Here is a 14,450-nt window from a genome sequence, read left to right as displayed (position 1 = left end):
AAGTTATTCTACCAAAACAAAGTAAGCTAGCCAAACAAACAAACTATGAAAAGGCAAAAATGTTACTAAGACCAAAGTTTTCTTCAGGAAAGAACTTAAATCTTTAAAATATGGTTAAAATGCCTCTTTAAGGAGAGAGGTTTGGGGTTTTTTAAAATAATCTTAACTATTTTTTTTCTAAGGGAGTACTTTCGCATGGTTTAAAACTGAGAAATCACAAGAGGCTATATAGCAAAAGTCTTATCTGTGTTCCCCAGCCACATACTTCTTCTCCCTGGAAGCTATGAGTTACTAGTTTCTCATCTATACTTTCACAGGTAAACCATACATATATAAATACAGATGTATTTGCTTATAAATACATACAGCATATATTATACAACTGATAACTTTCTACAAACTGATGTTGCATACCTTGCTTTTCAAAATGCTTTTAATTATGTTTCTGAATTGAATGGTAAAATGGGAAAGTCTAAAGGCACTGGAAATATCAAAACTAAAAGTGCAAAGTTTTGAAAATTGCTGGCCATCACCTCTTTAAAATATATGAAGGGTTATGAAAGACCCAGAAGTAAAAACAATCAGTGTCACAAACATTTAGTATCTACTCTGTGCAGAGCACTATAAAGAAAGCTGAGACACAGAACTGAGAAAGACCCTGTCTCTGATTTTTAGAAACCTTAAATCTAGTACCTGACACCAGGCCACATAACAGATCTTAAATAGTTCACTTTTCCAAACAGAATCCCCGGAAACAAAATTAATTTTTTTCTCAGCCCAGTATACATTACTATTTGCTCTGGATAAGAGGTCATACCCAAAGATACATTTTTATACTGAGAACTATGACCAGAGTCCCCATGACCAGTATAGAATGAATGGCAAAATAATGAGTGGCAAAATGGACTTAAACTGTAATAGGACAAATTTAAGTTGCATAAAGTACAACGTAAACCAAACAATATAAAACTCGATTCTTTACATGATGGAATACCAGACAGCAATTAAAATGTATGGACTATGTCTGTATTTGTCTATATTAATAAATCTCAGAAACAGAACATTAGAGGAAAACAGCAAATTCTAAAAAGTTAGTTACAATAGGGTACCATTTTTGTAAGTTTTTTAAAATGTATAAAACATTACTGTATGTTGTTTATTGATCTAAAGTTCCACGCCAACTCAGGAAAGTAGTTACCTTTGGAGAAGGAAGGAAGGAAAAGAAAAATGGGGCTTTTCAGGCTTTAGCTAACATTTTTTTTTTAAATCATACCATAAGCAGAAATGTGAAACAAACATGGTAACATATTAATATGTGTTAAATCTTGGTGACTGGTAGAAGGTGTCATACCATCTTCTGTCCTTTTAAGCACATTTGAAATTTTCATTCTTAAAAACAAGAACTCTTTTAAACAGATATTATGAAGTAGGTATGTCGTCCATAGTCTCTAAAGCCTAAAGCTCAGAAAGTCAGGAGGGATTGGATATTTGCCCCCATTTCACCTATGAATTCCAAAATTGTAACTAAAATAAAGATAAATGCCAGAGAAGTATGCTTTCATCTTGAATTCACTGGCTATCTCTGAGAAACCCAATTCTTAAAGACCACTTCCTGCATTCTCTCAAGAGTGACCATTTTAAATACTGACAAAAGGTATTCAACACTTTCCAGAATAATATTCCACTTAGCTGTAGAAAAAGACTCACAAACATTTGGCTCAAGCAATCACTGAGCAAAGAGTAACAGCAAACATTTGAGAAGTATTTCTGAGGTGCTACGCACTTGTGTTAAGAGCTTCGTAAGCATTAACCATCTCATCCTGACAGCCCTCTCACTAGCCCCATTTTACAGAGGAGGACACTGAGGTACAGCCAAAATAATTTACTTGCCCCAAATCACATTTAATAATTGCCAGAACCAAAAATCAAACCCAGCACGCAGGATACTGCCACATCCAGTGTTTGCCTAGTATCCGATCATTAACATCCATGGACCTTTGTGCCAGGTCCTGCCAGGCCCCACAGCAATGAAAAGAACATGATATATCATTCTTCCCTCCGTGCAGCGGGGATGAGAGTCAGGATTAAGAAGAAGGGGCTATATAAAAACGGCCTGAAATTCAGAAATCTATTCCTGAGCTGTAATTTGCTTTGGCTTCTTCCAGACCCTCTACAGCTGCTAAACTGCACCCCTCCTGTCTTTCAGAGAAGACAATACTTTATCGTGCTCTAACAATTTAACGGCTGTGCTCAGATTTGGGCGAAAAAATAAACGCCTATCAAACTTCTAAGAAAGCCAAGACTCAGAACGTAGTCAGGATTGGGGGCAGATCTTCAACATCTTTTAGTTCAACCCTTTACACCCCAGGGCAACTTGTCTGTTAAGGAGCTCGCCGCCTTCCTTTGCACACCTCCGTAACAGAACCTTATCTCCCAGGGGGACAGCCTGCTTCCTTACTGGACAGCACTGCCCCTGGGTTGGAGTCACTCCGAGCCGCCGGCTACTCGCCCGGGGCCCGCAATGAACCTGTCTGCTCCGCGGGCCACAAGACGGAGCCCGTGACCGCAATACAGAGGGGCCCTGGCACGTAGGCCTGCGGAAGACAGGGCGAGGGCCGGGTCTTGTGCGGGCCTGGGGACACGGGGAGGTCCGAGGCCTCCGCCGGACCGCGGAGGCCACGAGGCAGGAGTCGGAAAAGGAGGCCGTGGGGGCCCGGAGGATGCTCTCCCCGGCCCGTCCCCCGAGTCCCGGCCGATGCGGGGCTCTCACCAGACGCTGGCGCGCAGCTCCCTTCCCCGCCGCCACCGCCGCCGCGCCTCGCGGGCGAGAGCCGAACGCAACACCAGAAGGCTGGCCCGCGCAAGTCCGCCACGCGCGTAGACGACTCTCGTCTCGACCCCAGCCCCGCACGCCCCAGCACGCGTACCCCCGGCACCGAATCGGCGAACGCGCCCTTACGTAACCTGAGAGCGACCCTGTGATTGGCTGCGCCCGCCCGGGCCCCACCCTCTTGCCAAACGGTTTCTGGCAGGGGCCCCGTGAGGGGGGCGGAGTGTTTTCCGTTGTCGTGGCGGGCCGGCCAGTGTGTGCTCCCCGCCCCGGCGCGTTCTCCTCCGCCGCCCGCCGCACGCACGCTGGGGAACGCGGGTCCTCACACGTGGCAGTTGTTTTGGCCTTGCACCCAAGGGAGAATTACGCCTTCTGTTCCCTCAGGCATTTCGTAGGCCCTGACCAAAACAATACTGTCGCGCAGCCGGTCCGCTCCAGAGCCGTCTCTTGAGGTAAAGCCTTGCCACTCCAGGAGCATGTCTGCTAGAAGACTGATGGAGTGTTGATAATGATCCAAACAAGGCAGATAGCAGCTGATCATAAGGCGCTCCACCTAGGTCTCCCCTTCAGGGCACCTTCCACCAGTCCGGGCCCGGGGATGTCCAAAGAGGAACTTGGCAGGCGCAGAAAAGGTGGCGGAAGAGGGCTCCCACGGCGCCTGATAAAGACTTTTAATGATCTTTTCAAATCACCGAGTCACCAAAGACAAGCTTCGAATGAGTTGGTGTTACAAAACATTAAAACATTTTTTACAACCATTAAATAATTTACCACAGGTGAAACTATTTAACAACTCATCCAGCGTTCTTGCTGTAAAGCGAATTTCAAATCCAATAAAACTTTTGCATTTCATGTATTTCAATTAATGATGAAGCTGTAATTTGCAGAGTGTTTATGAACAAGCAGTTCCCCGCAACTAGCTTGGAGCTACTAAAAGGTCATATTAGCCACAAAAGGACAGACTTTAAGAGGATATGTGTAAGGAAGTGCTAACAGATTTTTTAAAACATCACTTGGGCTAGTATGTGGAGAATGGATTGGCACTGAAAGAATGTGGCAATGCAAAAAAATAGTCTGCAAGCATACATGAAAAACTGGTCCCACTGATTGACAGGGCTGGAAGGAGATGGACTTTTCCACCGAATACCGATTTATAATATCGTTTGTATCTTGTAGTACATGCATATATTCCGTATTAAAGAGAATAAAATTAATTGCAAAAAAATGGTGGCAGTGGAGCTCAAATGGATGATACGAGATTGAGTTTGGACACAGATTTGAAAAATATGGATTAGGTATGAGGGACTGACAGGAAAGGAAGGAAACAAGGATGACGTCCAGGTGTCTGGCATTAGTAATTGGGCAACTGGTGCCATTTACCAAGATGAGAGAAAAGCTGAGGGAGTGACCAGGTGTGGGGAGTTAAAAGTAAAGTTTTAATTTGGGATATGTTTGAGATGCCTATGAAGTAGCTATATAAAGCTATTAAGTGAACAATAAGATATATGAATCTGGACACAGATTTGACATAAAACATTGTATGTTAGTTTCAAGTGTACAACATGATTTGATATATGTATATATTGTGAAGCGATCACCATTACGTTTAGCTAACATCCATCACCACACAGTAACAATTTTCTTTTTTTAAAAGATTTTATTTATTCATTCGAGAGAGAGAGAATGAGAGATAGAGAGAACGAGAGGGAAGAGGGTCAGAGGGAGAAGCAGACTCCCTGCTTATTACATGGCTATTTTTAGTTTATTAGAATTCAAATTGTACACCTAAGATATCTGTACTTTTTTATGTATAAGTACTATATATTTTTTAAATACTTAATGCTTAAGATTATAGCTAGGAAAAAATGTAGCTAGAAATACAAATACTTTCAATAAAGATAATAGAATTGTGAGAATTTGTGCACTTTATTAAGCCACTTGTAGATTTTATGTTTATTTGACCAATATTGAAAACTTTGTATTTCTGTACATAGTTCGAGTAGTTCTGTGTTCATGGAATCATTTAACCTTGAAATGAAAATGAAATTAATGAAATGACCCTCTTTTTTAGAATTTTTCTCTATGTTCTCTGGAGATGAAGTTGCAACAAGGAGCTCTAGGAGGCATTTTCTTTTGGCTTTTTCTGATCACATTTCTATAGGTAATATTACATTTCCAGATCTCTGTCACTTTGCTATTTAACAGTGTGAATTAACATATCAAAAATCTTCCCCAGTCATTATATTTTGTATGTTTGGTTTGGTTTCCTTTGGCTTTAATCTGAGAGTTCTAGAAGTTGCAAAAAAGTACTTAGGGGTTTATAATGTAATAAAATCAAATTTTCTATAGATTACTCCATAAGCAGAATTACAACTTCAAACATTTGTGGCATAATTGGGATATCAGAGAATCCTAAATCTTAAAAGATCATCTAGCCCAACCTTTTCATCAAAGGCAGAGACCTCTCTAAAGCAACCCTGACAGATATTCATCTGACCACTTTAGGAACATTTGTTCTAATAGGGACTTATCTTGCTCTTTTATTTGGTGGTTTAATTATAAAGTACTCTGCCTCTCTATGAAATCTACCCATGTATTAGTACTCAACTATTCTAAACACTTTATTTATATATCCACAGTACTCCTAACAACCTTAAGATATAGATTCTATCACTCCCATTTATAGATAGGGAGACTGAAGCACAAAAGAGAAAGTTGCCTAGGGTCACACAGTTGTTAAGCAGAAGAACCCAGCTTTTGATCCCACATGTTTAGCCACTACCCTGAATTTCCTCTTTATACTAAACAGAGCCTTTCTTATGATAGAAACCTATCTTCAGGTTGCTCATCAATTTTTGGGTATGCTGTTCCACTAGTTAAGAATTCACATAACTCTTCTGTTATCGAGCCCACGTCTCTCTGAATTGCTTATATAAATGTCTTTAAGAGACTTTTAAAGATATCTCCTTTAAAATCAAGATATACAGGGGAGACTGGGTGGCTCAGTCAGTTGAGTGACTCTTGATTTCCGCTGGGGTGGTGATCTCAGAGTCGCGGGATTGAGCCCCACATGAGCCACCCACACACACCCCGCAGTCTCTGTGTTGGGTCTTTCTGGGGCTCCATGCTCCGTGGAGTCTGCTTATCCCTCTCTCTCTCTCATAAATAAATAAATAAATAAAATATTTTTAAAAATTAAAATAAAATAAACTCAAGGCATACAATGTCTATGACAGTCTCCTGATGTACTAATTTTATAAAGCCTTCAAAAAAGAAAATGAGATCAGTTTGGCCCTTTTTAAAAAAATAAACTTTCATTAAAGTGTAACAAAGACACCTGCACATAACAAGTATGTGTTGAATTCTGAATTTTCATGAAGTGAACATACTTGGATAACTACCACTAAAATAAAGAAAGAAAACATTGCCAGTGTCTATGGGCTGTCTATGCAAGGGCTGCCTATCCATGACCCATGGAAGGATCTAGCACCAAGGCTGTGCTTAGTAATAGACACAATGGTATTGATTAAGCATGTTAAACTACTTCTCTGAAGCATTTAGGCTGTGGAATAGAGGGAGGACTGGCCAGTTGGGAGTGAATTGGAAAATGAGGCACAAAAACAGACACAACAGATATGCTACAGGAGGTAGAACGGGCGGGCTGCAGGGAGAGGATCCAGTCCCTGACTTGCCTTGGATCCTAAACAACTGTAACCCATGTGAATCCTTTAAAAATCCTGTGTTTCTTAAGGTGCGCTGTTCCTTGCAATCAGGTCATACTAACACCAAAACTATAAACCAGGAAGAATCTCCAACCCCATTATTTCAACTCCCAACTCCAACCAACTGGGAGTGGCTTCCTAGAGAACTGTGTGGAAAACGACTCTGAGGCTGAGTTCAAAGGAAAAAAATCTTGTGGTTTATCAGCTGTGTGTTTTTTCAGGCAGGGATGGTGCCATGTACCTGCCATTCCTGTCCTTCGCCAGTTTCATGAAGAAATCAAAACATGGAAAAAATTGAGCAACTAATCACCATCTTAAGCTGGACTTTTCTGCTTAATAAATATCCTTTTGTTAACTGTTCCCCTCACCCCACTCTGTATCTCAGGCACAAAACTTTTAATTGCCAGAACCTCTTGAGTATGTAAAGAAGATAAAACACATCTTACAAACCAGATATCACTGCATAAGTCAGATTGTTGAGAGCCCAACCAAGTCATATAGGCACCTCCCCAGAACAGAGAGAACTGCTCTTGTTGCACTGATGATGACATAGATGGGAAAGCAATTCTTTCCCCTTTAGGAAGAGCATGTAAGGATTAAGGTTACATTGACTGAAAATAGTTCAGTAACATCCTAAACTTTATGTGTCAACTTCAGGTTTGCAAGAGCCTAAGACTGAAAGATAGGCTTACAAAGGTAGTGATTAAGATATTTATAACAAGAAAAGAAGCCTCTTGGAATTCATATTTCGGGACCATTTAATTACTCTTCCTAGCCTCAATTACTGATCCGTTTCTTATGTCAGCCAATCAGCCTTTTAAAGCACCTCTGCTGGTGAGCCATCCCTAGGCCAGCTCTCCCAATTACAGAAGAAAAGTACAAATAAATACAATGACTATGTGTTTGTTTTTGTGAAAGGTTGCCCTTTAGTGGGATTTTTAAGTGTATTTTTCTTTAAGAGCTATGAAAGTATCATATTTCAAACCAGTAAATAATTGTATTTCTTCTCTGTCTGCTAGGGAAATGAGGTAAGCCAGAGAGAGCTCAGCCATCCCTGACTAATTGGAGTTCAGAAAGTTTAATTTGCACAGCTATTCCAGAAGAACTGGAAAAGTATTTAAAACTAGTTTATCTTTAACTTTGACTCTGTTATAAAAAGTTAGGTCAACAAAATTATGTTCTAAAATAACTGCTCATGAAAGAGTTATGTGAGAAGAATGCTCTTTGGACTTCAAAGGACCTCGCTAAAATCAATAGCACTCAAAATCAGCAACAAGCCTTTGGAAAAATTTCATGATTTTTCAATAGAGGCTGAGGAACCAGCCAAAGTACTGATCCAAAACCCCTGGAGCTGAGGAATAGCCCACATCTGGTAGTCAGCATGAAGCTAAGGATGAAGGTGGAGTCCCACATGGACATTCCTTTGGAGCACTTTAGTGGGCTTAACCTCTGTGAATGCTTAAGACACATCCAAATACATGGGGTGCCTGCATGGCTCAGTCAGTTAAGCATCCAGCTCTTGATTTTGGCTCAGGTCATGATCTCAGTGTCGTGAGATTGGGCTCTGCACTGGGCCCTACCCTACCCCTCCAAAAAAAAGACATCCAAATACACATAATTAACGTCTATAAATCCTAAGCATGAACATAAACCTCAACCTTTCTCTTCTCATGACTTTCATGCCCCTACCCTGGAATGAATCTAATCCAACCCATCACATCATTTCTGCTTTTCTTCCCTACCCTGCTTCCTGTCTCTAAATGTGGGTTTTAAGGATTACACATCTGCCCCTGGTCCTCTCTACATATTCCGTCCTTCAGAATTTCATTCACTCTCAAGTCTTCCATTTTGACTTCTGTGTAGATAATTCCTTGGATGCACATGCTAGCCTGATCTTTTTTCCTAGTTCAAGGCCCATATCCCAATTGCCTGCTAGATATTTCCTCACCTCAAACTCAATATATAAAATTTAGTTCAGTTTTTTCCCTCTTCACTTCCCCATGTCTGTTAATGGTACCAACTTGCCACTTTCATGCAGACTCAAAATCACGGAGTTATATTTTAATCTTCTCTCTGACTTTTAACATCCAATGTCTAAACTTCTTCAAAATAGTTTTGGGTTTTTTGTTTTGTTTTGTTTTGGGGGGGCGGTTTATAGCTACTCTTCCTTCCTGTTCCTACCATTCCTATCATCACTACCTTAGTTCATCCTGTTATTTTCTCAATTCTGAAATGCCTATATTTTTATGATTTTCACACCTAAAGTCAAGATTTATCTTATAATCAATGTAGGCATTTAATGTAGAGTTTTTTATTATGAACTCTGTTATGTCAACAGTGTCTTAGAATTGAGAAAATATGGCATCTTAGCCCTGAATTACTGTGTTTCTATTTGTTCTTCCAGCCTATGCCCCCTTGCTTTTGTAATCTGCCCTGCACCCTATTGCCTGGTGAATCCCCTTAAAGGACTGCTTTCATTAAGTCATTTCTCTGCTTAAGAATAACTTCAGCTCCCCATTCCCTGCTAGGTAAGGTATGCCTATGACATCAATTTTGGATTGAAAGTCCCCCACAATCACCCCGTGACCTGTTCCTGTGACCGTTTTCCCCTACCCAGATCCTTTTGCCCTGAACAGATCTCCGCCTCACTTTGCGTCATTCCCCACAATGAGAAGGCTATCATCCCTCCTGCTACTTACGGGCTACTCATGCTTCTGGTCCTATCTCTGTTGTAAAACCTAATTTGAACATCCAAAACAATCTCTTCTTCCTCTAAATGCCTGTAGCACTTGCCCTTGTCTTGATTACTCATTTCATACTTATTCCGAATTACCTGCTATCTTTGAATGTACATATTTATGACTGTAAAGTAATAGATCTGATGTTTTATAAGAAAATCGGTCACATAAGTTACTCTTTATGTCCTATTTTTCTCATCAGATCATAAATTCCTTGAAGTTCATTCTGTTAGGTATACTTGTCTCCCTGATAGTTCCTTGAATCATGATGTATGTAAGAAATACCGTCTAATAAGCATCGAGTGAAATGGGGGGAATCATATCTCTTATCCAAGAGTCATTGCTGGGTACCTGGCTGGCTCAGTCAGTAGAGCATGTGACTCCTGATCTGAGGGTTGTTAAGTTACAGCCCCATGCTAGATGTAGAGATTACTTAAAAGAAACAAAATCTTAAAAAAAAAATAAAAATAAAGTCACTGCCATCCCAGCTCTTTTCTCCATGGCTGGTCCAAGTCTCTTGGATTCAACTTCCCCATCTGCCCTCCTCCAGCAACCAAGCTTATGATCTTACTAGTACAACACTCTTGCTCAGATTTTTTTTTTTCCGTATGAAGTGCAATCGCCATTTATTTTTTTTCTGAAGAACAGCTTTTCTTCAGTCCTTAAGGACTTAGCTCCTTACATGGGCTTTGGTGGAGGTGGTGGGGCAGCACCCGCAGGTCTAAATCGGGGTGGGGGTGTTTGGTCCTTCCGTGCTTCATGAGAGCGATTCCTGACTACCTTGCTGTGAATGGCACAACTCACACAATAATGTAGTTTCACATACAGCTTGGGAAGCACATAGGTGTCGAAGACACTCGCTTCGGAAATGTCCCTGACGGCGGCAGCCTCTACTATGTTCCGAATAACGAACTTCTTAATGGCCTTATCCTTGGGCACACAACGGGCGCAGTTGGTGCAGCGAATAGGCTGCACGTGGCTGCGGCCCTTTTTGGCATGACCATTATTGCTTCTTTTCTTGGTCATCTTGGTAGCGAGACCCGAGAGCTCTTGCTCAGATTTTATAGTGGATCAAGTGTAAAAAGCATGGTGAGGGGCGACTGGGTGGCTCAGTCATTAAGCATCTGCCTTTGGCTCAGGTCATGATCCCAGGATCCTGGGATCGAGCCCCGCATCAGGCTCCCTGCTCCGCGGGAAGCCTGCTTCTCCCTCTCCCACTCCCCCTGCTTGTGTTCCCTCTCTCGCTGTGTCTCTCTCTGTCAAATAAATAAATAAAATCTTTAAAAAAAAAAAAGCATGGTGAATTGAAGAACAGGGAGAAACATAATGGTGTTATAGCATAGATGTGTGGAGGCAGAAAGTAACAAGATGCAGCTAAGATGTGGGGTTAGGCCAGATCAGCAAGTGTCTTGGAAGCTGAAAAGGTCAGGCTTTCTTTCTCCTCATTAAAATTGGGAGATTTTTTAAATCAAGACAGTGACATGATCAGACTTGCTTCATTACAATTGTGGAAGATGGATTGGAAAGAGGGGGTAGGATTAGAAGAAGACAGACCAGTTAAGAATCCTATTTCGGGACCTGAATTAAGATGGTGGTAGTGGGGGGCGCCCGGGTGGCTCAGTCGTTAAGCGTCTGCCTTCAGCTCAGGTCATGATCCCAGGGTCCTGGGATCGAGCCCCGCATCGGGCTCCCTGCTCTGCGGGAAGCCTGCTTCTCCCTCTCCCATTCCCCCTGCTTGTGTTCCCTCTCTCGCTGTCAAATAAATAAATAAAATCTTAAAAAAAAAAAAAAGATGGTGGTAGTGGGAATTAAGAGGATGGAATCAAAAGAATGTGGAGAAAAAATGGACAGAACTTGATGTCAGAGACGAGATCGAAGAGAATGACGAGGTTTCTATTTCAAAGCAGCTGGGTGGCTGGCAGGGCTGCTATCTAAAACAGAGGAGAAGCGTCCGGGGGGATGGGCGGGAGGCAGTGATAAGGATCTCTCATTTGGATATGTTGAATTTGCAATACCGAAAGGTCATTTTCATTAGACTGGAGACCTGGAGAATGATGTAGGTCAGAGATCCTTATTGTGATAGGCGTAATTCACCCAACAAAATTTGTATCTATTTTGAAATACACTGCACACTCTTAGCCCAACTACCTTTTTTGTTCTACCTGTTTCACCGGACTTTTTTAATGCCCCTGATGCCCAGTTTGTTATACTTTTACTCTTGGCCAGTTCAGAACTCTTTTTATAATATTCTGTATATAACAGTTTTCTAAGTCCTAAACGGTCAGACTATTACACATCATTAAATTTAATTTTATAGGGAGTGGAAACCCCGGGACTTCAGTTTATGGTGTGTTACATTAAACATTCAGTGGTGCTTTCCTGGCCACATTCCCACTTTCTCCACTCACTTTTTCTGGCACCCAGTCTTTCCTGCCCCCCGGCTGCTCTTCTCTTAATCCCTTCTTTACACTGTGGTCACTGCCTCATCCTGGAAACTTTCTTCTTCCCACGTTTCCATGACATCTCCTGATTCCCTGCCTATCTGCCACCTCTCTGGTTGCTCTATTTCCTCAAACCGCTCCTTAAAAGTTAATGTTTTCTCAGAATTCCCCACTTAGCTTCCTTTTCATCTCACTTTAGTATACTCCCAGTGGAAACTCAACCACTGCATGACTTAACAAACATTTTAAATTATTGCTAAATTTGAAACTCCAGCCTCAACTTCTCAGTCCAGACCCAAATAACTAACTCCTTTTCGGGGTATCTGGGTGGCTCAGTTGGTTAAGCCTCTGCCTTTGGCTCAGGTCACAGGTCCTGGGATCGAGTCCGGCTCCCTGCTCACCAGGATGCCTGCTTCTTCTCTCCTCCCAGCTTGGGCTCTCTGTTGCTATCTCTGTCTCTGTCTCTCAAATAATAAATAAAATCTTTTAAAAAAAATCACTAACTCCTTAGGACACCTGCATTTGGCTGTGTTTCACAGACACTACAAATCAACTTGCCAGAGTGAAATTTTCTTCTCCTCCGTAAACTTGGGCTTTTCTACTCTAATTCTCAGTGAATGGTGTCATCATCCACCCAGTAAGTGGGAGACTTCCTTGACTTCTCCATCAACTCTCAAATTCAGTCTGTCATGATCCTACCAATTTTACATTTCAGATGAGCATTTTCCTAGAAGGGAATATTGTGTGATTGCACATAATAAGGAAGTGAGAACAGCATATAGAGGAGACTAGTCCAACAAGGAGAAAAGTTTTGTTGAGGAATATTGGAAAATACAGAAGTATTATTAAGGGGCAGAGAACCTTGAAAGGTAACTTAAAAACCACATAGAGTATTTCAGAGTTGATGTGGTCCTAGAACCACCAAACATTAGGTAGATGGATGAAATGGTACTTTCAAGGCGCTTAAAAAAAAAAAATCAGTCACATGAAAAATGGGAATCAGAACAACTATTACCTTTATAACTAGAGACAGCCATTTCTTAGATTTCATTGAAGACATGAGGAAGAAAAAAAAAACAACTAAGAAGTTCCAACTCAGAACTCAGAAAATCTGACCTTGAATTTAAATGTAAGTGCAGGGGCGCCTGGGTGTCTCAGTCGGTTAAGCGGCTGCCTTCGCCTCAGGTCTTGATCCCAGGGTCCTGTGATCAAGGCCCGCATCGGGCTCCCTGCTCAGCGGGGAGCCTGCTTCTCCCTCTCCCTCTGCCTGCCTCTCTGCCTACTTGTTCTATCTCTCTGTCAAATAAATAAATAAATTCTTAAAAAAAAAGTAAGTGCAAGTGCTACAAAAAATAAAGATAATAAATTCTCGCCGAAGAAGGCAAATTGAGATTAGACATTAGTGATACAGTTAGAAGTCGACTGTGTTGAAAATAATTGCAAGAATGACGTTATTTGATTGAAAACTGCTTATAAACCATTCCTTAACTATAGCCGATCTTTTTTTTTTTAATATTTTATTTTTTTAAGTAATCCCTATGCCCATTGTGGGGCTCAATCTCCCAACTCTGAGATCAAGTCGCATGCTCCACCAACTCAGCCAGCTTGGCGCCCCTAGATGATCTTTAAATATATAAATATATTTTTTAAAACCACCGAATTGAAATGTGATGTTAATTCCCTAAAACATCTGGATTTCCATATGCCTTAATAAAAAATTTAGGTTAAGTAAGTTTCATTATAATATAGCACACTATATGACATAGTTATATTTCAATAAACATGGTAATTGCCATTACCACTGGGTACTAATTAACTCAGAGTAAACACACTCCTCTCCCGCAGGTGGCTAGTCAATAGTTAAATAATTGGGAGAGAAAGAAGCATTAGCTGAGCCCCTCTATACGTCAAGTTTCAAAAAGCAAAGAGGAAAGTAAAAATAGTTGTCGTGAACATCACACTTTTGGAAATAAACTGCATTTAGGAAGCCGAAGATTCAGAAAGTAAAAAGCAAACCCACTTTATCTGATGAAAGCACGAGGAATTTGAGGGAAAGAGTTCCTTTTCAGCTTTCAGTTTAGACCAGGAGTTTCAGCACAGTAACAGAGATACAAATAGCAACCACAGGATGACTAACATGGGTTAGCAGTAAAAAGAAGACATTTAAAAAAAAGATGGATGGGTAGATTTAAAACCAAAGCTTTCCTCTTCTTCCTTGTAATTTCCCTGTCCCGCCCGCCCATTGCAGTTTTCACGAGGAAGCTCTATTGACTTGCTAAATGACTTACGTGAGGTCCTTGAAAGCACAACTTCCAGTGAGGATACACACTGATTTCCATCCCGTAGCAAAAGCTCTGTAGCACAAGCTCTGTACCCGGTGTTTGAATTAATGAACAGGGCAGCTGTTTGTTCTCTTGGTTTAGCTGCCACAGAGCAGTCATTAATAGGCATGTGATTTCCAAACTAAATCTTGAGCCCCGCCCCTCTGAAAAGGAAGACCAGGAAAAAAAAGGGGGGATTCTAAAGTCTTCCTGTATTCCTGGGCAGTAGCTTGAAAGTAGGAGGACAGTCAGTTTTGGAGTGTTACTTCCCTGTTTCTACCATTTGATTGTATTTTCCACCAGAAAAATGATTTTCTTCTGAGTTTCTCAAAGGTAGAAACAAAAATCTACAATCAAAAATCTTAGTTGTCTTTTTCACGTTGTTTTCACAGGCAGGT

The 14,450-nt window shown here is 41.2% G+C and overlaps 2 protein-coding genes across 7 annotated transcripts in view; both read right to left on the bottom strand.

Moving 5' to 3' along the window:
- GNE (glucosamine (UDP-N-acetyl)-2-epimerase/N-acetylmannosamine kinase) overlaps window positions 1–14,139 on the bottom strand; it is a 45,645-nt gene extending 31,506 nt beyond the window's left edge. For 3 of the 6 annotated variants that reach the window (XR_003523649.1, XM_027615248.1, XM_027615251.1), the window contains exon 1: window positions 14,020–14,139. Coding sequence is in view for 2 of the 6 variants with exons in the window: in XM_027615248.1 (XP_027471049.1) it covers window positions 14,020–14,070 (51 nt within the window). In the remaining 4 variants the exon portion in view is untranslated. Of the gene's footprint in view, window positions 1–2,770; window positions 2,944–14,019 lie in introns of those variants that run through there. The other 3 variants (XM_027615253.1, XM_027615252.2, XM_027615255.2) reach the window with 3 other exon arrangements.
- LOC113934384 (40S ribosomal protein S26-like) lies at window positions 9,969–10,316 on the bottom strand. Its single transcript, XM_027615256.1, has one exon. The coding sequence runs from the start codon at window positions 10,314–10,316 to the stop codon at window positions 9,969–9,971; it is 348 nt and encodes a 115-aa protein (XP_027471057.1).
- Window positions 14,140–14,450: the final 311 nt, after the last annotated feature.

This window comes from Zalophus californianus, chromosome 13, assembly GCF_009762305.2.
Source record: "Zalophus californianus isolate mZalCal1 chromosome 13, mZalCal1.pri.v2, whole genome shotgun sequence".
Classification (NCBI taxonomy): domain Eukaryota; kingdom Metazoa; phylum Chordata; class Mammalia; order Carnivora; family Otariidae; genus Zalophus; species Zalophus californianus.
Note: the sequence above shows the minus strand (reverse complement) of the source record. Positions and strands in the feature narration are given on the sequence as shown.

What these genes read in the sequence shown, in the direction of transcription:
- LOC113934384 (XM_027615256.1), bottom strand. Translation starts at nt 10,316, where the DNA reads ATGACCAAGAAAAGAAGCAATAATGGTCATGCCAAAAAGGGCCGCAGC.